At 38.9% G+C, this 25,046-nt stretch overlaps 1 protein-coding gene across 1 annotated transcript in view; it reads left to right on the forward strand.

Moving 5' to 3' along the window:
• Positions 1 to 22,592, forward strand: part of MTMR10 (myotubularin related protein 10) — a 39,721-nt gene extending 17,129 nt beyond the window's left edge. The window contains 14 exon segments of the mRNA XM_054387765.1: positions 755 to 891; positions 2,004 to 2,076; positions 3,880 to 4,022; positions 11,386 to 11,476; positions 14,010 to 14,187; positions 14,585 to 14,672; positions 14,845 to 14,933; positions 15,918 to 16,048; positions 16,174 to 16,243; positions 16,427 to 16,497; positions 17,298 to 17,467; positions 18,749 to 18,919; positions 19,789 to 19,971; positions 20,486 to 22,592. Of these exon segments, the coding sequence (XP_054243740.1) occupies positions 755 to 891; positions 2,004 to 2,076; positions 3,880 to 4,022; positions 11,386 to 11,476; positions 14,010 to 14,187; positions 14,585 to 14,672; positions 14,845 to 14,933; positions 15,918 to 16,048; positions 16,174 to 16,243; positions 16,427 to 16,497; positions 17,298 to 17,467; positions 18,749 to 18,919; positions 19,789 to 19,971; positions 20,486 to 21,085 (2,195 nt within the window). The 3' untranslated portion in view covers positions 21,086 to 22,592.
• Positions 22,593 to 25,046: the final 2,454 nt, after the last annotated feature.

A 25,046-nucleotide genomic window follows, 5' to 3' on the forward strand; every position in this document is an offset into this window, starting at 1 on the left:
CAAAAGGTGGTGGCTGATCTGATGATAGAAGTGAGAAACCCTATACAGGAATAAAATAAGTGGCCATGTTAGTTTCCTGAAATAGGAATGAAAGTAATAGTTAGCTTTCAGAATCCTCTGTTGTGGAACTAAAAGGTAACATTATGTGTAACTATTTACTTTTTAATTTTAAATGGTCCTCAGTCTCATTTGACTGTGTGCTTTTTTTCTGTCATGGATTATCCCAGATGAATTAGCATAATTTATTTTCTTAATTTGCAGCTTCTGTTTTGCAAAAGGAGATGGTTGGTCTACATTACATTGTAACAGTAGAAACTTTGAACTGATGAGGAGTGTTTAATATCTGTTAGTTCTAGGCTTTTTGTTGTTCTGTTGTTTTTTTTTTTTTCTTTTTCATGAAATCACCTTAATCGGTTTAAAAACACATAGTAGCTGAAGATTATGAATGTAAGCCTTTGTTTAAAGGACAGTGTTGCCTAAGCAAGTGCATTTTTAGTAGTAAAGAATTGCAGATTTTGATGTTAGGGTATAAGGAAAGTGATATTTGGTTGAATTTTTTTTGGGTTTTTTTTTTTTTTTTTTTTAATTGTAATGGTGTTAATTAAACTCCACGTTTACCCAGAAGACGTATATAACAAATGTGAAACAAATAAAGAGAAGGGGGTTTCTTGGTACTACAGATTAGAGTTGTTATACCTGCAAGAGTGTTACAGGCTTCTCATTTCCCCTCCCCTTTTTTTTTTTTCTATTTTAGGTGAAATTGTGGTAAATGAAGTAAATTTTGTAAGAAAATGCATTGCAACAGATACAAGTCAGTATGACCTATGGGGCAAATTGGTTTGCACTAACTTCAAGATTTCCTTTATCACGGACGACCCAATGCCACTACAGGTTTGTTATACTTGCATCACTGTGTCATGACAACAAATTTGATAGGTAAAAGGGAGGGAAATAGAATATAGTCTCAAATCTGATGAAAATGATACCTTATAAACAAACAGACTGAATAATGAGGTGCCACTGTCCTGTTTGGAATGTAGTGCTGTGCCATCCTTTCAGTGAAAGTACCGTAAGAGAGCAGATTCTGTATGAAGATACAGCCAGCTCTATTTACCTGTTTATGGAGGCTTCATTGGGAAGTGGTTTTTTGAAAGGCAAAGTGTGAATTATATAAAAACATGTTCTTTCTTGAGGAGTAACGTAATTGCAAATGTTCCTTTGGCTAGACAAGTGTCAGATCAGCAAAGCCTTTAATGCATCCAAGTTTATTGGCATTACTGATGGAGGACAAAGCAACCGTGAAATGAGTTTCATTGTAGACTACCGACCAGAAAAGGGGAGAAAGAAATCAAGCCTTTGTCAAAGCAGAACATGTGACGTTCATAACCTCCATCAGTTTTGGAACAGCACAGCATACAGTAGTGTCTGGAGGTCCAAGTTGTGAGCTGTGTTGTTTTCAGTAGAGTTTACAATTCCATTTTGGGCTTTTAAAGGAAATGCTCCATTAACTAGGCGTGTGTAAAGCTGTGAGAGTAGATAAATGCTTAATCCGTAGTGGTTGGTAAGTTTGACCAAAGCTACTTAAAAAGTCATTTTGGATGTGAAGTATCTCTCAAAAAGTACTCCTGAAGACCTAATTTATTTTTTTCTTTCTGTCATTAAAAAATAGTTTGAAGCTTATTTTTTTTCAAGGTATCATATGTATTTTTATTTATATATATATATTGCACTTGAGATTGTAGCAATTTCTGAGGCCAATAAATTCAGTGCAATTTTAGTGGTTAGTTTGCAGACTTTACTGGATTTTCTAAACTGTTTAGTGTACCTTCCCCAGCACAAGGGATATGTTTCCACAATCTCTAATTGCCTGTGAATAGGCAAGGGTGGTACATGTCAGAAAAGTCTAGGCATGCCTGATTTTTATTATAATTTCAAAGTTGTACTGTGTATCTGGTTGCAAAGTGCAGAACTGTAGTTAATGACTATGGGTTCATGTGTTTCAGAAATTCCACTATAAAAACCTCCTCCTTGGTGAACATGATGTTCCACTAACGTGCATTGAGCAGATTGTCACAGGTATGTCAAAAATAATTAAGTTTGATGACAGTCTTTAAATTAACTCAGTTCTAAACTTCTAACTGCATGCTAGGTTTTATGTCATTAATCTTCCCTGATTTGAGGAATTTGGCTTATTTAAAATTAGGATGAAAGCCTTAAAAAATTAATTAAACCTGAGGTGCCATGCAGGAGACATATTTCGTTGGGTCTTTATATTGTTTTTGAAGTTAATTACAATAATGAATCAACAGGAGCTCTAGGAGAGGCACCTGTTTACTGCAGTACAAATAGCAACTATTTTCTATCTAAACCCCTGAATCTCTTCTATTTAAATACACTGCATTGCAAAAAGCACACTACTTACACAATTTACACATAGCTGGGATATCCCACAACATAAATGTTCCAGTTTTTACTCCTGTCTAATTCTTAGCAAGTTAGTAGCTAGTGGTCCTCAAAAATCTACAAGCAGCAATTGACATCTTAATCTAATAAAATAATTTATAAAATACTTCTCTTGTAGAACCAGTTTTTGATTCAATGGCCAACACGTTTTTAAGAGTATTTTTCATCTTGTGACTTAAGATTTTTCACATCTTGATTCTGGTGTGGGTTGTTAATGACATGGTTTTCTGACTCTAGGTAATTTAAGCTATTACTTACAAATTTTCAGTGCCCAAAGTTATTCAATAATCCGTTTCCACTCTGGAAGCTAGTTGCAATCACTGTGAAAAGGTTAATGTACATCTAAGGAAGAATATTATGAAAAATTTTTTGTGGGTTTGTTTTGTTTTGTTTTGTTTTTAAATGAAGGTAGCTGCTGCTGACATTGCATTGGTTCATGTTTGTGGCCCTTTTTGGAAATACCAAGTCACAAAAAGGTAGCAATATTGCAAATCTGTTAATGACAGTTTTGTATGGAGAAATGTTTATAAATGGAGTATTACAGTCTTATTTAACATCTCAAATGCTCATGTAACAAATTCTGCTAAATATGGGGGGAAAGCCAACCAGCCTTGAGTAATTGTTCTAGTAATTACGTCCTCTTTTACATGAAATGTGTTCTTTCTAAACGGGAGAGGGCTACAGAGAGCTTTTATTTTGAAACCTGAAGTCTGACAGATTCTAGATTACTCTTGTGCATCTCCAGACTGTCAAATAGCAAGAGTGTTTGCAGATTCATTGGAAAAATGGTAGAAATTCTCTAGGAACCCTTTCTGTTTTGTTTTTTCCATTGGTACTTGAGGCTCTTCAGAGGGAGAGGACATTACTTCCTGCCATGGACTTGAGGAGATTGTTTTTTGTTCTTCTGTTAGGCAGGTTTACCCTAGATTTAGTGAACCGTAAGCTTTTACTAATGGGAATTACGAGGAGGTTTTCACCAATGCTGCAGAAGAGATTGTTCAGTGGTAATTACGTTGCAGGTGTATAGCTGGAGGTGTCCTAAAACACCTGAGTTTCCTGGAAGTACTTAGGTTTAGCCAGAAGATACCTGCATTGGGTACTATGTCAATTAATCAATCAATTAATAGATTGTGCTGAAAGAAACAAGCAAAAGGATAAACAAAACCAAAAATACTTGACTGAAATTTGTACAGGACAAAGAAAGAGAGCAAGCTCAGCTCTCACCCCCACTGAATCAGACACTTGTTAGAGAGCAGATTGAACAGGAGGACCTGTAGATTTGCTACTTCACTTGAACAGTAGAAATGTACTATTAAATGAGAAACGACTGGTAGCATCATTACTGTGTCTGTTTGAGCCAGTCTTGTGTTTTATAGTTAGAAAACACAGTCAATTAACGTTGTCTTTTCTTTACAGTGAATGAAACCAAGAGGAAGCAGAAGATCCTTGGTCCCAACCAAAAACTTAAGTTTAATCCAACTGAATTAATAATTTATTGCAAAGACTTCCGTATTGTCAGGTTTCGTTTTGATGAAGCGGGTCCTGAAAGTGCAAAAAAGGTATTTTTATCTCCTTATTAAATCTCATCTTGCAGCAACAGCTGGGCTAATAAGAGTATTTTGTGTTACATTGTGTTAGAGAAGTGGGGGGAAGAATTGCAAATTACTCACATTCTGTTACAGGAGAATATCTAGATTAAATTTTAGAGTCAAAATTATTAGGTATATATCAACTGTTTCTTCTCATATAAGATAAACACGCATTTCTTTTCATATCTGTTGTACTTTATAAAATCTCTAATTTATGAAACAAATATTTTCAAAGACTGGAATTGGAATACTGCATTGCAGCTGTACAGCAGTTGATTCCAATTTAATGGAAAATGGTTGAAACTCTGATCCATTTTCTGAAAGCTTAGTTTTACCCATAGGTCAAATGTGCTGCCTTATATGTACCCTTCTTGTACTTCACACAGCAAGTTCCCCAATGAGCTCTTTGAATGACCAATTTGTCTAATCTACATAAAACTATATGTTCTTTCTTACTGCTTTCATAGAAAAGGCTTGCACACCCCTTGACAAGGAATTTCTTCTGTCTGTGCATTCCTAGAAGTTTCATTCCCTCCACAGTTTTTCAGTCTTGGAGTCTTAAGGTTCAAAAAAATCATTCAGTGTTTTTGCTGTTGGAGGTGGTTAGTCTACATAGCAACGTGAGCTCAACGTTTGCTCAGCAGCCTCCTTAGTCCGAATGGGTGCCAGAGGTTGTATGAGTCACAGCCCCTCTGACCTCCATGGCACCACTTGGTGGCCAGGCATGGCACAGCTTTCGTTTCGTAAGGAATGACCCAATTTGCTCACGGAGCTTAAGAATTCCCCTTCTCAGTAGGATAAAGCTTGGGCTTAACTCTTTAAGTCCTAAGAACCATCTGCCCAGACATAAGTCTGTTTGCAGTTGTCAACTGTGTAACCAGTGAACCAGTTAATCACTTCTTCACCTTTTACCCTCTCCTTGAGATCCATGGGCAGGAGCCCAGTAATGGAGCAGACTGTGTTTTCCTTACTACTTTTCTAGGTTCCTTCCTGCCTGCTGCCTTTGCTGTTTGTAACCTTTCATATTTGGCAATCCTTCAACAGTCAATTCCCCTTTCAACAGCTTCTTTGAAATCTCCCTGGAGCAGCCTGTCTACTGCAGTATCTGTATAGCAACTGTTTCTAATTGGCTGTCAGATCTAGGAAGAGTGATTAGCCTGGAGGAGGGAGGAGGAGAAGCACATAAACTCAGCATCTCATTAGCACTTGTGCTCCATTTTCTTATGCCAGAGCAAAGAGTGAAACCTTTTTATGAGGATGCTTTCTTCATACTGTTACAATTACATGGTCTAACATGATTTCTTTTGATAGGAAGAACAGCTAATTCTAGAGATCCACAGGGATCTGAATCTGTGTGGTTACAGAGCTAGTGCTGGTGATGACCAAAAATATAACAGTTGACATTTTGAAATATCAGAATGCACTCATGAGAGGAGTGAAAGAAAACTTGCACAAATCCTATGAATAAAGCACTGGGAGGTCAAAAGATCAACCTACTAAAGTACACACTTCAGACTATGGGAATGTAAATTTCTATAACTTGTTGCTAGCAAATGTTCTATTTAAAGCAATAGTTAAAGAAGTAAAACTAGACACTTAAAAATTGCTATTTAAAATAAGCTTTAGATACAAGGAGAACAGATACTAACTTGACATGGTTAAATATCTTTCACGCATAGAATATCATAGAAATAACAGCATTCAGTGGCTGCCTTACTAGAATAGAACTAGAATTCTGGTTCTTTTTTTGATAATAAGTGTGAAAAGAGGGATCCAAGTTTGTTCAGATGTAGACAATCTGACTGACTTGAACACATCTAAACAGAATGCATGGTGAATATTGGGAGAACTTTCAGTTGTGTTTTTCTCCACCTTTAAGCAGAAACAAACTGGAAGACCACAGTGTATTTTGAAGTGAATTTGTTTATTTTGAGGTAATTTTTTGTGAAGGTGCTTAAAAATCAGGTCTGTTATAAAAACATCAGTTGTAGCAAATACCTGCTAATAAAACACTGTCTCAGCATTGATCAGTCAAGCACATGTTTTATTCCTCAGTTTTATTAATAGATATTTTAGAGACAACAGTTAAAGAACAGTAGAATAGAAACTTGCACTCATCACTATTGAGCAGTGCAGTTCTGTTTTGTCTCTAAAATAAAGCCATAGAGTGGCCAAAGGAAGGAAAGCCAGATGGGTGTGGGAGGAAGTGAATGATGGGGATGCAAGGGTAAGCAAGTTGGGGAAGTCTTAAGTTAGGCAGTTTAAAAGAAGCAGCATTTCACATTCTCTAAAGGACAAGGAATGATTTTGTTCCAAAAAAACACAACAAAGTCAGACTGAAAAACTGCAAATTTCTAGCCACTATAATAGCCACACTGGACTTATGAAATGAAACAGTATGACAAGTTGAGACTTTAGATGCTGTGACTGACAGATGATGGGTAGCCTGTTGCCTCACTACACATACGAATCTTGGCAGTACACCAGACAGGAGATTATAGGGTGTGTGCCAGTTTCCTGACTGTCTCCATTTTCTCAGTCCCTTTCTCTTCTGGCACACCCTCAGTTCTTTTCCTTCAGGAAGCTTTTTTTCGTAAATGAGCGTGAGAGCAGTTTCAGAAGCAAGTGCTTAATCAAAACAGAAGGAAAATTATTTATCTCAAATCTTGTATCCTGTGCAATCAAAAGTAGCCTTCTCATGCGTCATAACAGTTGGGATGGAGCAGAACAATTTTTTCCCCAATTTTTATGAAGAATAATACAAAACTTGGAGTGTGGGCAAGTGGTCCTGACCCTTTGTAATGTCTTCCACCCCCGCCACCACTCCCACCCCCCCCAGCTTCTGTATTACCTTGTTCTAATTGTTTATACAGGTCACAAAATTGGTAATACCTGACGACAATGCAAGAATGCAAGAGAAGAAATTCACTTTATGATCTTTGGAGTGGGATTGGTGGGGGTGAATAAAACTTTTTCAGAACTAAAGGTTATATAAAGGTATTTTAAAAAATAGTCTACTTAAATATTTCTCTTAAGGCTTAGGAAGCTTAGAATTCAAACATTCTTGTGCAAACAAGGATTCTGATATATAAAAAGTAACTTCAGCTTCTGAAATCCTTGTACTGTTTCCTTTCATGTAGGTGACTTTTGTACTCAAACCAAGCGAAGTGTTACGTATAGCTGGTGTTGGAATTCTTGTAGAAGGAAAGAAAACAGTTCTTGGCAAAATAATTCATAGTCTAGCAGCTAGAAGAACATGCATGATGGTTAGGGATGAAAATCTTGTTACCTAAAAGCTTATTTTTTCCAGGAAGACTTCCTGCCTAGGGAAGATTAATGAATTCTGTCCGTGGGACTTGATCTGGTCTTGGTTGCATGACTTTCTGTTATAGGTGTCTACTCATAACAGGAATTGCAGTAGCAGGGAAAAATAGTATCCCTCCAGTGAGCTCATAAAACAGGTATGAGGTGAAGCGCAGGACTAGGCTAACGTAGCACGTCTTAAATATGACTGTCAAAGCTGCTTTCCATGAGCATGAGCAATGTTTTGAAGTTCTTTGTCCTTGGTAAATTCCTGTTGAAGAGGAGGGCTTGGCCTGCAAGTGTAATTTATTTTTCTCAGATGGGGTTTGAACAGGGGACACTGACATAGGAAAGTGGCCTTTGTACTATGTAATAATTACAGCCATTGTGTTTACTGCTTTTAATAAATGAACTTTCCAACAAGCAGCTTATTCTCTTGTTGCTTGACTGAGCCTAAATATCTTCAGCTTTACACAATTGTAAATTGGCAAGAATACCAAACATTTTTCAGTTGATATGAGAACATTTCCTGTAAAACATGTTTGTCTTCCAATTTAAGAACTTTCTACTTATGGTGGTAATCTGCTGAGATCTGTGGAATGTGCTTGTCTTTTGAAATTTTTGAACAATACAACTACTATGTGGATTTAATGAGGAATAAACTGAAAATTAGTATTTCTTCAATAGCTGTTTACTGTATACGTGAGTGGAATTTGTCTAAAATGTAAGAAAATGAAGACAGTAGCATGATAAAAATATGTTTGGGTTTCTTTAATAGCAGAAATAGATATCCTGACCCTCTATTGTGATCTACAGGTGGACTGTTTGACCCATGCAATACCTGGTGTTGTGAGTTAGTGTTTATACTGAGAAAACCTGGGAGCATTTTTCAGCTGCTGGCTTCAAAAGCACAGCTGAGCTAGCCTGTGTTTTGGAAACCAGATCTGGGTTCCTCCCATCTTCCCCCCACAATTTTACCCATCTTAACACAGCACACATGCAGGCTTTCTGAATGTGGCAAGTAAATGACAGATTTCAGCTGCTGCTTTTAAAAACAGGTGGCACTCTATTTCCGTTGTGTTACTTGGTAGCACAGTGGATGTTTTTGGTCTTGCAGTCCATCTGTAAGCATAGATCAGCATAGTAAAAGGCTTTCATCCTTCACTGCTGTAAGTGAAGAGGAGTTGCTCTGTTACTTTTCACTATGGTAACTGATATTTACATAGGAAAATGGAAGTCAGGATGTGTATGTGCACAGTTCTATTTTGCTTCATTGCAAATGCTAGGCAAAAGTAGTCTGTTAGAAGTGGCAAGGTATTATGGGATAACTGGCTTCTTCAGCTTTGGTTTGCACACTGAAAGCACAAAATGTAATCAAATGTGCATGGCTTCTAATTACTTCATGGTAGTTTTTAATATTTTACCAAGTCCTAGAATGACGTTGAAAAGTCATGCTAAACTATTTCCTAGTGACACTTGCACTGCCCACCCTCTGCTTCAGAGTGTCCTGTCCTCTATTTTCTTTTGCAGTTTCATTGTAGGACTGAAAGTGTGGAGAGAAAAGTTAAATCAACTGTTCTAAGATTTGATAGGATTTTTTTTTTTTGGAGAGAGTGTTTGTAAGAAAAAAGAAAAAAAGAAGATTTTCAACTCAACTTAGTGCAGAATCATTACTGGTTTTTTAAAGTGTGAGAAACATCCCCATCAAAAGCCAAAATTCCATAATGCCATATATGTTGCATACAGGACAGTAAGAGTATAGTACCTTTCTTCATGCAGAACTTGTTGTAAGTGAGCTCTCAGGTCTTTTTCCTGTGGCACAATGCCTTCAGCAGTGTGTCCTGCAAATTTCTTCTTTATGTCTAACAAAATTCTGTCACTAACAGAAAACAGCTTCTTGGATGCACAGAATATCTTTCAAAAATAACATCCCAAACTGGTAAACAGTGAATAAATACTGCCATGCTGCCATATATAAAACATCATAGAGAACTGATGGAAAAAAAGGGACAGGAAAAATTGTAGGTGGTAATAATGTGAACTTACACTGTCTTTGTCCCTAATTAAAAACTTCCTCAATGGAGTTTATGCTTCTGAACATGTTGAACAGAGTTTTGTGGTTTATAACCTCCTTTTAATTAGTCTCTTTAGAGGTAAGTCAGGTGCATTTTAGCAACATGGAGAAGCAAATACTGAGGGGAAAAAGGCAAAGCTAAAGACTCTAAATCACGTCCTGATATTTTGAGTATAACAGTGCATATCTTAGCTTGAAAGGTTGGGGTTTTTTGTCCTGAGTTGGATTCTTCTAGATATTAGGGGGTTTGTCAGTTCTTTTGTATTTATTAGTGTGAATATCCATATTCAGTGAGAGAAAGGCTAGCACCAGCTTGATTGTCTTTGAAGTTTACAATCTTAAACCATGTGCTGCACTCTTACTTTTAATAATCTTAGGGTTCTACAAAAATGAACAATTTATATGGGTAAAAAAATCAGTTGCTTATGTGATGCTGGTCCCAAGATGTTTGCGAAGAATGTGAAGCCTTAGGTAGGATTGTTCCTTGTGCCACATGCTAATCTCTGCTGTTCTGAGGATGCAGCTCTCTCTTGCTTTAAGTCTTTGCTAAATTCCCCTTCCCAGGACAGGGCTTGTTGATTCAGCCTGGTTAATCCAGATTGGTGTATCAGATTGTCAGTTCCAGTGTTGGTGCTTGCATAATCCTGCAGGCATAGCCATGGATGGGTTTCGAATCCAGCCACCTAGAACAGAACCTGTAAGGGCCAGGCCAAATTTTAATGAAGCTGACATCTTCCTACCCTTAAAGAGTTCTGCTGATGGTTCAATCCTCAAGATCAGTCAGAGACTGGGAAAGGAGTGATTACTGGCATGTTTAATTATCTGTAAATCCCACACACAAGGACTTAGACTAAAACTAGTTTTTAATTGAAATTGGATGGAAAATCCTTGGCCTGCAGTTCCACTGACAAACTGCAAGTGACTTCTCCCGCTGAGAATTACTTATTTCCGAGTAACCTGGGGGAAAAGCTGTGCTTTATTACCAAATAATTTGCTTTTCATTTATATACACCAAAGCCCTTCATAATTTTGAAATACAACTTAATTAGATGCAAGATTGACATAGGTTCTGGAGGTCTTCAAAGAGCAACCTTTTGTTTTCCTTTCCAAGAATGGAAATGTTTGAAGGTTGAGTTTTGGGTAGCAAAGACTGGTAAGCCTAATGCCTAATGGTGAATTACTGGAAAAGATAAGCAAAAAAAGAAATAGGTACAAACTCTTGGTTAAATGTGAAGAACCAACAGGGCTTTTGAAAAGGGAAGTCACACTTCAAAAACTTCTTGGCCCAAGTGACAACTCTTTAGAAGAAACACCTGTCAAATGCTGTTGAGTAGGAAGTACCTGAACTGTCAGCTGTTGAAAAATATCCTGGTGAAACATCATGGTATGCATTCTCTATTTCTACCCCCTTCTCTAAGCATTAATTGCTGGCCACTGTCAGGAACAGAGTGCAAGGTTGGACCTTCTTGGCCATCATTATGCTGTGATGATAAGTACTTTTAAAAGAAAAAAATTATTTATCAAAAGCCAGTTACAAATGAGATTCAGCTTTACTGTGTTCATCACTTGTGTGTTGTGTTCTTTTCTTGTTCAGTTCTCATCCTTACTTCTCCAAGCAGGTGGGCAGGCACAGCACAGTAGTTCCAAGTCCCTGCTTGATTCTGTTGACACAGACAGCTGTCTTTAGAGGATGCCTGTTGCAGTCTGACCTTCCTTACAAAAGCTTGGTCTGCCACTATCAGTTGACCGCTCTTACCAATGGTTGTGAACTCACCTGCTATGATGACAGTAGTGATTTCTTGGCAAATAGGAGGATATTTCACTATACAATTCACTCATCTCAAAATATAGAAATAAAACGTCAGAATGGGTTTTAACTTTTGCTCTGTTTCATACTGTCATAATTGAAGGCAACGAATTTCATGCCTTTAAAAGTAATAACTACTTCTTTGCTAGGTGTGCCTTGCAATAGCTCATTATTCTCAGCCAACGGACCTTCAGCTTCTCTTTGCATTTGAGTACGTTGGGGAAATATATCATAATCCAGGTAAGTCTGAAAATAATAAAAAATATTTTTTTTCCCATTGCACAATATGTAATTTTAGTAAGACTTCTGTCTAGAAGCAGTGGCAAAAACATTTGAGGCTTTCTCCAGGAGTAATAAACTTGGCTTATGCTGCACCCAACCTCTTACTTTTGACTCATAAGTTATGCATTGTGATAGACAGTAATGACCAAAATTGAAAGAAATGTCTTTCCTGTCTGAAACAAACCCAAACCTATGTCAGCATGAATACTCATATTTCTCACTTCACGCTTCAATCCTCCTATTGTATGTCTCTATCGGTACTGTAGGTACCTAGCTAATCTCCCATCAGGCAGGCTAGTTCACCTGCCCTTCTTTTGGGAATAAGTTTCTCTTCTGGTGGTATTGCAGGAGGATTTGTGCAACTTGGGACTCCATACCTTCTTTCCTAGAGGCTTACTAGGCAGTTCTTACCACTCAAAACCTCCACCACTCCCGCTGAGTTGGAGCACACCCTCTCTGCTCAAGGCCAATCTCCAACTGAACCTTGTCAGTTAGGTAAGCCTGAAAAAGATGCCTTTGGAACTTGAATTTTAGTGTAATGCTGTGCGGTCACTGCTTAGTGTTCCCCAGCCAATACACAGCTGAAAACCATCAGTTCTAGCATTACAAGCCTCCAAAGAGAGAAATTGCCACCAATGTAATTCTGTGGTGCTGAAATAGTTACTTCTCAGCAGCTGGCATTAGGAACTGCTGATCTGCCTGTAGCAAAACTTGAATGTTGGGGAATTAGGAGCTGAGGCCTTCAAATTTGCATCAAAACGCGTGTTTTTCCTGTGGGTGCCTACATGACTGCCCTGTGCATGCACAAGAATTAAATGTGCATGTGATTACGTTGCACATATATAATTTCTTACCTGATAAAGGTCCACATATTTCAGCTTTATAAAGTGCTAGGGAGGAAGCTAATTTGCAGATAAAATTACAATGAAATGTTAAAGTGGAGCGTGAACAAAACATTAGTCTGTCACTAAGTTGCCTTCACTCTGTCCTTTAAATGCCATTTGCTGTATGGAAAAATACCTGGTGGAAAGATTACATAAGGTGGGTAAAAAAATGTTGTTCCTCTGGAGCAGCAGACCAGAACTGCAAAAGGTAGTAGTTCTGCTGTGCTGCAGTCGCTGGAGTTAAAAAAAAGAGTTTGAAATACTTTTTTTATTTGGGTTGGGTTTTTTCTGTCATTGTGAACCTTGGTGTTTGTAGCATAGATCTCTGGCTTTGCTCTTACAATTCCAGTACTGTTTTACAACTTTCTATCCCTGCTAGTTACAGTAAAATAAAAATTAAAATACTGTCTTTGTGCTTCTTAGAATCATAGAGTGGTTTGCATTGGAAAGGACCTTAAAGATCATTTAGTTCCAAATGCCCTGCTATGGGCAGAGACACCTTCCACTAGACCAGGTTGCTCAAGGCCTCATCCAGCCTGGCCTTGAAACCTTCCAGAGAGGGGCATCCATGACCGCCCTGGGTAACCTGTTGCAGACCTGAATGCAGGTCTGCATTGCTCTGGTGTATATGTACAGCATTTTTTTTTTTTACCAGGCTATATTTGATGATATGTTCTCTATTTAGCAGTAAACTTAAAACATTTTTGGGTAATTGTCGTATTTCTCTGTATACTGTCCTTGAACAACTTCTTCATTCTGATTTTAGTCCAGTTTGCTTTTGAAAAACATAAGTAGTCTTAGTGCAAGAATGATGTTGATAGATACAGAAAGTAGAAAGACAAAATGGCTGAGATGAGAGTAGAGCCATAAGTCTGTATTCTGCATCGTTTGGATGGGCATTGAGATCTTTAGAGACTTTTGCTAAAGCTTTCATGACTGAGGGAATAGGGTTTAGTTCACTTTCATCTAAAAATTGGCTTCCAAATGTCTAGAAAATGCCCAGAGACGTATGTAGTCTGCCTCCTTGGCACCCAAAAAATGACCATCAAAGGAGATCCTTCTGTATTAGTAACAATCTACATAATCTTTGTGGTCCCTAGCCACAAAATGGTAGGCCATATTATTGTCTGGCTATAAATATATATAGAAACATACACCTGCTTTAACCTGGTCTTCAGTTTATTTGGTGCCAGTACAGCAGTCGTTTAAAGCTGTTGAAATAGTACAATTTTTATTGGCTTTTTTCAGACAGTACTTAGTTAAAGGGTAGCCTATGAAGGGTTCATGTTTTTCAAAGGTGGGTAACTTTGGCACGCACGAGAGAGAAATCCTGTTTCTGAAGATAACATTCATTCCCAAGTGTTAGTATGTCTTGCTTTCCACCAAGCAGCACAACCTACTGATTCTGTGTGCTTCCTTGCTGAAATGGCAGGAAGAAAAATACATTTACATCTTTATGTATCACCAAGTTGTCATTAAATCACTGATCTCATGTAATACAAGACTATGTAACGATAGTCCTGCTGCTGGTGACTCATACTTGTAATTAGAAAGGGTTTGTTTTCTTTTTTTCTTAAAAAGTGCATTGATGAATTTTCTTTTCCTAGCAAAGAAGGTGAATGGAATAGACCCTGGAGGTGGTGGTGGTGGCAGCATTGGCAGTGCCAGCGGTCAGCAGACACCTTTGTTTGAAACTTACTCTGATTGGGATAGAGAAATCAAAAGGACAGGTGCATCAGAATGGAGAGTTTGTTCAGTCAATGAAGGTTATATGATATCTACTTGGTAAGTTTCTCTTACAACACAAGTAGAAGAAAACAAGGCAATTATTATACTGTCTCTTCCTGTCTCCTCTGTCCAAGCCTCCATCCTACCTAACGGTGCGCTTCACTTCTGAAATGTGCCACTCTGTGGAGAGGCCCTCAGTTGAAAGATTCCACAGTGCTGTCATTACACCAATTGTCATATTTTGACATCTGTTTCTTTCATGATTCTGTAGTTCCCTCTGAATCATGCACGTTTCTAAGCAAATACATCTGAGCTGTGCCAGTGGTGTGTAAGGTCATGTAGACAAACAGGGCAAGCAGTTAGCACTGCTGGTTTAGGGACTGGTGCAATGTTTTAAGAGTTGGTAGGGCAGCACTGCAAGAAGTAACCTTTTGTATCAACTTTTTTCCCCAAGCCTTCCAGAATATTTTGTGGTTCCGTCTTCCTTAGCAGATCAAGACCTTAAGCTATACTCCTACTCTTTCATTGGGAGACGAATGCCAGTAAGTGTAGTCTTCATTCTGTTACTGTTCTTGGCCACTGTACAATATTAAAGATATGTATGCTAATTTACATAGTTTTGTGTGGAACGTTAATTAAAAGAATGCCTATGAAATAACACAAACCTGCATTATTTTGTGTTTTGTGGTTCCCCCCCCCCACCTCCCATATTAGTTATGGTCCTGGAATCACCCTAATGGGAGTGCCCTTGTAAGAATGGCCCACATTAAAGATGTATTGCAACAAAGAAGAATCGATCAAAGGTATGTGAGGAGTTACGTTATTCTTTAATCAGATACCTGGGGTAACCCAAGTGGTGACTGTGTAACACAGAGCAGCGCCTGGTGATGGATACTTGCTTCACAATGCTGTAGCACAATGGCTTTCCAGAACTGTTCTCCAAATATGGCTCCAGCACAATTCATGTTCAAGGTCCACTTCTGTTACAAATTCTCAATTATTTTTCAAATTTTAAGGGCTGTTTGGTTTTTAGGTGGCAAGTCATTCAGCTGACATAATTTATTGATAGAAGAATCAGGATGCATCTTTTCTATTGATACTACTGTAATACAGCTTCAGATGTTGTCTTCCCTGCTTCAGGAAGACACAGTACTTAATTTATTTGCAGCATTGGGAAATACCAGAGTGCCACAATGCACATGGTATTTCGATGAAATATTTGTCACTCACTGCCCTTGATGAAAGATGAAGACATTTAGAACCTTGCCTAAGTAGTTTACTAGTTTGTTTCTTGTTGGGTTTTTTTTTTTTTGTTTGTTTGTTTAATTTGTGTGGTGACTTTTTGTAGTTGTACAGGCACATACATTGTGTGTGTTAGGCTGGAACTCCGAGTTTGCTTTGAAATGCTGTCACATTTCTTGGCTTAGTAAACCTTACGTATGTGCTGTTCATGTAGCTCAGATAATCAATAAATACTGTAGGAAATTAAAAATTGCATGGAGCTATTTAACCGTAAGTCAGCCTCTGATTTTTCACTTGCCAGATGTGCTATTTTAATGATCTAGCATTTCCAGTTTTTTGTTTTGTAACTAACAGATACCAAAAATATTGGAGTCAGTACCTTTGAGGCGGGAGCAGTATGTCTCCTGAATATAAACTAAAAAACATTGTTTTAAAGTAAGGTGCATGTTTTATGTGGTTTTAGTTGTTTGCAGTTCAAGATGGCAGCACATTTCTGGACAGACTTTCCCTCCTCTCTGATAATAAAAGGTCTCTTTCTTGCTTAGGATTTGTAATGCAATAACTCGAAGCCATCCCCTGAGAAGTGACGTCTATAAGTCTGATCTGGACAAGTGTCTCCCCAACATCCAGGAAATCCAGGCTGCACATATCAAACTCAAACAGCTGTGTGTTAATGGTATGCTGGACTGTCCTTCTTTCATGGTGGTCATGTTCTTGAAATAGAAAGAGCTCAAATAGATCTGGCTAAGGGCAAGAGTTACATGAAGTTGTTCTGCAATGTAATTACTTTCCTTGTTACAGAGCCTTTTGAAGAATCTGAAGAGAAGTGGCTATCCTCTCTGGAAAATACTCACTGGTTAGAGTATATTAGGTTTGTACCATTAATAAAATGCTGGTTAATGAGATGCGATGAACGTTCATCAGTGTAAATAAGCAGTGAATCAGCTGAAGAATTCTCTGTTATACGTACAAATAGAGAGATCCCAGGTGTATTTTTTGTCTAGAGTGTGAACCAGCTGTACTAACTGTTGTACCACTTTCTTTCTCTGTCTAGGTTGTTTCTTAGGCATTCTGCTGAGCTTGTCTATATGATGGAATGTAAACATGTTTCTGTAGTTCTGCAAGGTAATGCAACCACATAGTGTGCGCTAGTATGATAATGTAGATAAACACAGTTAGATTAAATTATCTGTAATCTTTATACATAAACCTTTTCACTTTTAAATATTTTATGTATTTGAGGAACTAGAATGAAAAATAATTTTGTTACGTATATGAACTGTCCATAGCATCAAAAGGAAATTTGGGTCTTTTTGGTTTTTATTCTGGTAATGATTATGATAGAATTGAAACTTCAGAGTGAAGTTTAGTACTGTGTTAACTGGGCAAGTACTCCTTGCATAAACAATACCAGTTTTATTCAGAGGTCCTATGTACAAAATTATTACATTAACAGTGGCTGCTGTTGTGTAAGTACAAACAGATATTCCAGGGAAAAAAAAAGGCACTGAAAAATGTGCTTATGTCAAGATCAGAAATGTTATTTCTGTGATTTTCATGACCCCCTTTCAGCTGCTATAACCCACTCCCATACAAAGGCCTTCCAAAACTGCTTCAGAGTGGAAAATATGTTGAAAATATCCAGCAAAAAGAACACCCTCCTTGTCAGCACATCTTGGTTTAAATACCAGGTGTTTGGGTGGATATTTTCTTCTTGATGAATGCATTGTGCTGGATGCTGCAGCAACATTTTCTATAGCAGCAGTCTCAGTTAAAAATACAGGAATAATTACTGCTGCGAAAAGCATGTTTTAAAAGAAATTCAAAGAAAAGCTTTAGACCTGGTTGCCACTTTTTGCTCTTTGAGGTCTGCCTGTGCATGTATGACTTAAATATTTAATCCATTCTGTACATTGTATTCACAGAGGAAGAAGGACGGGATCTGAGCTGTCTTGCTGCTTCTCTGATTCAAGTCATGCTGGATCCCTACTTTCGAACAATTGTTGGATTTCAAAGCTTAATACAGAAGGAATGGGTCATGGCAGGGTATCAGTTTTTAGACAGATGTAACCACTTAAAGAGATCTGACAAAGAGGTAAGAATGAATGGTGTTTGTATGTGATAATGGTATCTGCCTCAATGTTTGTTGACACAGAAATTTTAAAAGGAAAAATATTTCTTTCAAATACTTTCAAATCTCACAGAGAAAATGAGACTGCCCAGGTTGGAGGTGGATTTTCTTTATCTTCCACAGCCATGTGAGGTTCAGTGAAACTGGGGGTGTGATCTGCTGGGTTTTTATGTTGCTTTAGTGTTGCACAGGAAAAGGTCCCACTATTACAGATGCTAGCGCAGCCCACATTTTAAACTGAAATAAAAGAAGGTTAGCAAGGATTGTTTATTTTATTTGTATTACCAGGGGTATCTGTCTTCATCCATGTTGTTTTGCATGTTCAGTCACATCAGTATGCAGTAGTTTCCTAAGTACTGAGCTGATGGAGAAGCACTGCAGCTTTATGAACTGGTACACAGCTGCCAAGCAGATGAATAGAGGGTTGCACAGTGCCTGATTTTCAGTATTTCAGCTAATATGATTTGACCTCTTGATTGCAAAGGTGAGACCTGTAATTGCAATTGTAAAAATAGAGGACCCTACGTTAGCCGCTTTTTTGCAAGGACAGTGCCCAAGAGTAATAGAAAAGCAATATCCCCAGAGTGGAGCCATCAGACAAACTGAGGGCATTGAGCACTAAGCAGAGAAAATGCATGAAGGGATAAAGAAACTGAAATAACAGGGGGGGGATAATGAGAGCAGATATTTGGATCCTAGGAAAGGATATACAGAAGACTGAATCTTGAAAGAGGAAAATACTTGTAAAGCTTTATATAGATGATAGTTTATACTTCTGCCATTCACGGGCCACTGTGGAAAGAGCTAGAAAGTGAAACGAGAAGTTCCTTTTGCTGAATCATAAGCTGTCCAGTAACTTCAAACAAGAAGGAAGTACATATGTTGTGGAAATAAGGCTGAGCAGAAAGGAATGCTCCTACTAGCACTGATTTGGAAATTATAAGGGATGTACAAGATGACAGAAAGCATTTTTGCAGCTACATGAGTGTGAAGAGAGTCCAGGAAAGAACTGACTGACTTCTTACACAGCAGGGAAAGCTGTGAAAAGGTAATGTGGAGAAAGCCAGCTGACATAGTTGCTTGAGAAAGTGGCTGCAAAGGAATACAAAGTATTAGAGTTGCATAAAGTCATAAAAGATACAATGCTGCCAGCATTCCTGCTGAGGAGTGTACCCTAATGGAGCAAAGAAATTGGTATGATGTGGGAAACAGTATAGCATTAAATCTTTCTGCTTCTTTCCACAGTCTCCTTTGTTCTTGATGTTTCTTGACTGTGTGTGGCAGCTGCTAGAACAATACCCAGCAGCCTTCGAGTTCTCTGAAGTGTACTTGACCATCCTGTACGACAGTGCACGGATCTCGCTGTTTGGCACTTTCCTTTTCAACTGCCCTCACCAGCGAGTGAAGGAAAGCACTGTGAGTATGGGGTGGTACACTGACTTCTCAGATCAGACTGCAGCTTGCCCTCTTGGGAATAACATCAGCTCAGCTCAGTGGCATTCCTTTGTATTTTTGAAAATGTCATGCTCTGCATGGGACATTCAGCTCCCTGGTGAATATGATCAGAATGTCCTTTCAGGTGACTGTTGCACAGACAGTAACTAACTGTCAAGAAAGTCTGATGAATTTCTTGGTTGGTTTGTTTGTTTTTCCTCCTAGAATGTGGTATTATTTGTACTCCTCTAGGAAACAGATTTCTATCTGGAACTGATAAAGCAGAATGACAGACAATAAATAGAATTTCACACTTCAGGCAATCTTGGAAATCTTTTGATATAATTGTTTAAATAGTTGAAATTTGGAACAGCTATGTAAAGTTCAAACAGTAATACACATTGAAAATGGAACACTGAAATTTTGTTTTTGAGAACTGGAGCTTATCAGAACTCTGTTTAAAAAAAAAAGCTTGATGACTGGCAAAAGTAAAACTTTGTTAGTTTGTTAAATATTTTCCCTTTAAAGTGGTAGGTAACTACCTTAGAAGTGGAGCATTGAGGAGACCATTAGTGTATTCTCAAAATAACAGTGTGGATGGTTTAAGAGTAAACAAACAATTTAATGTCACTGAAGAGTAATTTTTGCTGAGGAAGTCCTGCCTCTGCATTGCTCAAATGGAAACCAGGGTGCAGCTGTCTTCTCTAGCAGTAGACTGCCTCCCCACTCTATTGCTTTGTTCTGCTCTTTGGCCAATAGTAATGCACTGGTTCGTAATAAACGTTTGTGAACAAACCCATTTTCTTTGATTTTTTTTTTTTTAAACATGCCTGTGTATTAATTTCTTGCAGGAATTTGCAATAAGCAAAAATATTCAGCTGGGCGATGAGAAAGGCCTCAGATTTCCTTGTGTTTGGGACTGGTCTCTTCAGTTCACAAGCAGGGATCGCCTGCTCTTTCACAACCCTTTGTATATTGGAAAGAGTGCACCATGTGTCCAGAACGGAGCAGTGAAAACCTTTAAACGCTCAAAGGTAACTCCAGTGCTGTCTGTCTGTGCATGGGCTGTTGCTGTGCTCAGCCACAAGGTACTAATGCCAGCAAACTGTGGTGGTTCACACCCATGGTTTAGCATGAGGAAAGTTAGTTCTCTTTGCTTCTCAGCCTAAAGAACTGTTTTTCCGTAGAAGTAAAGATGTAAGTTGCTGAGCCTTGTGTTCCAGGATATTATCTTATACAGCTGAGCTTGCTGCCAACATTTGCATTATTTCATCTACGCAAAAATTATGAGATGCCACTTGTTTCCCTCAAGGCTGTCAAGTTTTCTCAGTAAATACCAGTTAATTCATTATTTGTTGTTTTAGAAAGTCTAGAAAACGTGTATTTTTTTTTTAAAGGCCGCATTGTTTCCCTGCAGTAGTGAGTCACAAGCTCAGAACTGTTAAAAGGTCACATCATTTCTCTGGATGATGCATCCTAGCAGCTCAGGGAAATCTGCTGTTCAGATCAGCATAAAACTGGAAAATTACCAGTATTTATTTTCTGCAGAAAAACTACAGCTCCACATTGCGAGGTGTACCCCCAGCATTTAAAAATGGAATCATCAGTGAGCAAGAGTTCCTTCCAAGAAGAAACTCTCTGATCTTAAAACTGAAACCGGAGTTTTTACAGCAAACAGAGAGTCAGAGTAACAGTATGGAACAGTACTTCAGAGACTGGTTTGCAAAGCCTGTTGATTTGCATGGCATCATTCTACCCCGTGTCTCTGGAACACAAGTGAAACTGTGGAAACTCTGCTACTTCCGCTGGGTTCCTGAGGCCCAGATCAATCATGGTGGCTTCATCACTGCTTTCCATAAAGTTTCTTTGCTGGCAGACGAAGTAGACATGTTGCACCGCAATCTTCGGCAGTACAAAAGCAACTCTTCCTTGCAAGGCAACTGCTTGGAACTGGATCAAAGCAGGATGTACTTCAGAGCAAGTGCTTCAAATGACACCTCTGGGGCCCCAGACTTTCTCTCCTCCTCATTCCCATTTTCTCCTGTAGGTAACCTATGCAGACGGAGCATTCTGGGAACACCTTTAAGCAAATTCTTGAGCGGTGCCAAAATCTGGCTGTCCACTGAGACGCTTGCAAATGAAGACTAAGTTGATACGGTGGTTTAAAGGTTTGGGGGAGAATGCAGCATATCACTTTGTCTTTCCTGAGTTAACACTGCTAAACGCAGCACTGAACGCTCTGAAAGTTTTATAGACAAACATTATGTAAGGTTTGCACAAATACTGAAAAGCAAAGCAAGTCATGCTTCCAGTCACACAACCTCCTCTTCAGTACTTTTCATCTGCTGGGGCTTCTGATCCCCAATTCCTTCGCTCTTGTTACGGTTTGGCTCGTTATATGCGAAAGAGCGTTTCATTAGCTAACTGAAAGGCTTGGTGTGGTCCTTAATGAGGCTTCTGCTGGAAATACCTTTTTTCCCAGAGGACTGAAGTGATTCTTGTGTCCAAACAACTTGTCCAATCAAAGCAGTTAGGGGCAGAGGACACAGGCTGACATCTGAAATCTGGGAAGAAACTATTTCATCAGATTTCCTCTTCAGGAGGAACAGGTACATGCATGCATACATAAATACAGACTCATGTTCTGTGACTTGAGTGCCCTACATCTGTGCTAATGCAGTGTGTATCCATGGAGGGGGTTGTGCTCCCTTTTCTTTCTCTCCCCAAAATGTATTCTCTAATGGTTAGTCAGATTTGTGATCTTTGTCATGACCTTGACTTTAGAGTGTGGAATCAACTTCAGGACAATGCACTGTTAACCTTAAAACAGGTACTGTAGATATGGAATCCTAGTAGCTTTAGAAGTGCCTTTAATTGAGAGGAAGCAGTATCAACATTAATGCAGCTGACCCTCCTGCTCCCCAGTCCTTCACAGTACGTTGTTACAGAAAGTTCTTGTTCCACTCCTGCCTCCCTCTCCAAATTTCTGGAAATAAGACAGCAGGGTTTTCCTTTGTAAAGTTAGGCTTGTTTGTAAGACTTATGAGCCTTTCAGTTTTTATATAAGCACCTCAAATTCTCAGCATTATAACCCTGCACAGATCCTGATCCCTGCCAGCTGCCTCCTCATCCTGTTGCAGGCTGAGGTAGCTTTCAGCAGACTTCACACCCTGCTGGGTTCCAGAACTGAGGACATGCTCCATCCAAGTGGCCAAATCCGTAAGAGGTGCTACTGCTGTTGTCACTTGTAAGCAGATGCTGGAAGAAGAGTGGTTAGTGGTGCCTTCTTTTAACATACCTGCATGAGCATGTGGACCATGCAGTGGACAAGCATTGCTTGAGGGGATTAAATCCAGCAGGCTCCCTCTGATGCAGCAGCCTCCTCTTTGCTCTGAAACCCTTTAAGTGATACCCTTCCCCTGGATGCTGTGCCAGAAAAGCCCTCAAGCTTTATAGGGGTAAAAGCAAGAGAGTGAAGTACACTGGAGGGTGAAGCAATAGTAACATATTTAGGCTTCTTTTGACTACCCTCTTTCCACAGCAAGGCTGGATTTTTGTATCAAGTGATTTCTGCCATACACAAACAGAACTTATATTCAAGTGCTGACTTGCAAGCTGAGGCACCAAAGACCTGATACAATAGACTAGAGGCTGTTCTCAGTTACTGGGGGGTGGGGGGGAAGTTGTGTGATGGCAGGGAGGGAAGGGGTTCAAGCTCTTCATTGGTTTGTAAAACCAAACTGGTCTTCAGCACAGCCTAAGTACAGTGTGGAGTTTGTATCTCTTAAGATTGCTCAAGTATTTGTTTTAGCATCTGGAGTGGCCTTATAAGTGCAAGCTTTGTGCTTGAAAAGTCCTATTCTGCCCAGGATAAAAATGACCCAACCTACAAAGCAGTTGGGGACAAGGGGGGCGCTGCTTTCTGGCCCTGCTGGTTTGGTGAGGATAAGCAGGTGGAGTCAGTGTAAAGGTGAGCTAATGTAGGGAGGAGGTACCTTTCCTTTTTTAAAGAACCAAGGCCCCAATGCCCTGTTATGCAAAGTAGTTGAGTGTGTGTGCACACAGAGACACGCACACGTGTTACAAGTTAATGCCAGATTGGTTCTGGTCAGCTGTTTGTGAGGAACAAACATGTATTCACCTCAGCTGCCTAATTATGCTGCAAGATGGTCTCTGGTCTGAGCATGTTAAATGGTCCACAAAGGAGTCGTGCTTATTTAAAAGCTTGCTGGAGCAGTCATCTCACTTGTTCAACTCATTATCCAAATGTTTGTATTTTTTTTTCCCCATTAGCTTACTGCTTTCCCTGGCCTGATACTTGACATGAAAGACCTCAACCTGTGTGCTTAGTGTCTTTTGGTACCAATTGTTTTTCTTTCTAAAATTACGATGTCTTTTTCCCTGCCCCCCTCCTCCCCAGGTGTAACTTTTTTGGTTTAAAGGTACCAAAAATGTGTAAATAAAATATTCCACTTAGGCAGCTGGGGGGGGGGGGGGAAGGCTAAGGCTAGTAGCCTTTGGAGGAAAGGTTGGTACTTTTATTTAACCAGGATTGTCTTTTATATGAAAATTTCAGACACTTCTACATTTCATTTCTAAGATGTGTACAGATGCTGCAGGTGGTCTTTGTATTTTATATATATAGCATGGGAGGGGGTTAAAAATACTGTGCCTTTGTAATAAACAAAACCTGTCTGAGTATCTAGTTGCCAAACAGACTCAAAAAGAACTTTCACATAGTTGACAAAGGGGAGCTAGGCAAGCAGAGGTTCAGACAAGCACGGAGCAGGAGATGTGAGCTATCCACCTGGCCCAGGAAAGGCAGATGCAATTCTACTGCTGTGTGTGTGCAGGGACCTTGTCTGTTAAGGGAGCTGAGCAAGCACTGTGTGTCTGTGCGTGTGCAAGTGTGCCTGTGTATGGTGGTTCTTCCTCTTAAGCAATTTCTTTAATTTACTTTTGAAAGCCAGGTACTAAATGTTACTTAAAAAATATTCTCCACTGCACAGTTGTCTTATCAGAAGTCAGTAGGGACTGCTCTGAACATCTTTAATAAACTTTCAAAAGCAATTTTGGGGTGTGAGGTGTTATCTTTAACTTCTGTGTACAGAATACTGACATACAAGTATGTGTATATGTGTGTGTGTGTGTGTATATATATATATATATATATATACACACACATTTATCCAAGTTTAATTTCTGTTCTCCATTTTAAAACTGATACTGCTAATGCCATTTTTGTGTTGCAGGAGCAGAAAAGCTACCAAGAAGCTTATACTTTTTGTCTGTTTCTAGAAAACATGCACGATTTTGGCTGTTGTTATCATGACTTGTACTACACTGTAAACCACACAGGGTGAAGTAGGGAATGTTGGTTGGGATGGTCAGAATGTACCTCCAGTGTCATAATTACTGTGAGATAGAGTTTACTGTGGATTTAGAGATCATGGTCATACAACTCCTTCACCATCCATTCACCATTTTCTATCATGTATCAAAGAAATCTCTTTCATTCCAGAAATGGAGAAGTAGGTGTGTGTATGTGCCTGCAATACCACTTTGATATTAACTGCCTTGTATTTTTAATTAAAATGTAGCAAGTGAGGTGAAGGTTTTGGCTTGCTCTCAGCTGGAAAAACATTAAAACCAAAAGATTTCTAACATACATTTAAGCAAAGATGAAATCTTAAAATTTGCCTCTAACATAGGAGACAGAAATCTGTACCTCAAATTGCTCTAGGCAGTAGATTTCTAATGCTGTTGCTCTGATGGTTTAGAGGTCATTACTTCAACTGAAACTAAAACCTTTGTGCCTGATAATGATTTACTGAGTAAAGTAGCAGTGCCAGGAAACTTAAAAAAATCCTGATGCTGAGTTGTGAATGTGAAGTAAACTAGACTAAATAAAAATTCTTACCTTTCCACAGTGAACTTCAGCTGGTTTTCTTTCACTTACTTCAATAAAAAAAAGAGTGGAAGTGTGGTGTTTTTTTTCCGAGAAAGCAAGGACACTGTGCTGTAGAAAGCTGATTAATAGAAAGAGATGTGCACATGATACTCCTTTCTTGTGACACTCTATTATAGCAGCTGCTCTTTCTATGCTAGG

The sequence above is a fragment of the Indicator indicator genome, chromosome 16 (assembly GCF_027791375.1).
Source record: "Indicator indicator isolate 239-I01 chromosome 16, UM_Iind_1.1, whole genome shotgun sequence".
In the NCBI taxonomy this organism is placed as follows: domain Eukaryota; kingdom Metazoa; phylum Chordata; class Aves; order Piciformes; family Indicatoridae; genus Indicator; species Indicator indicator.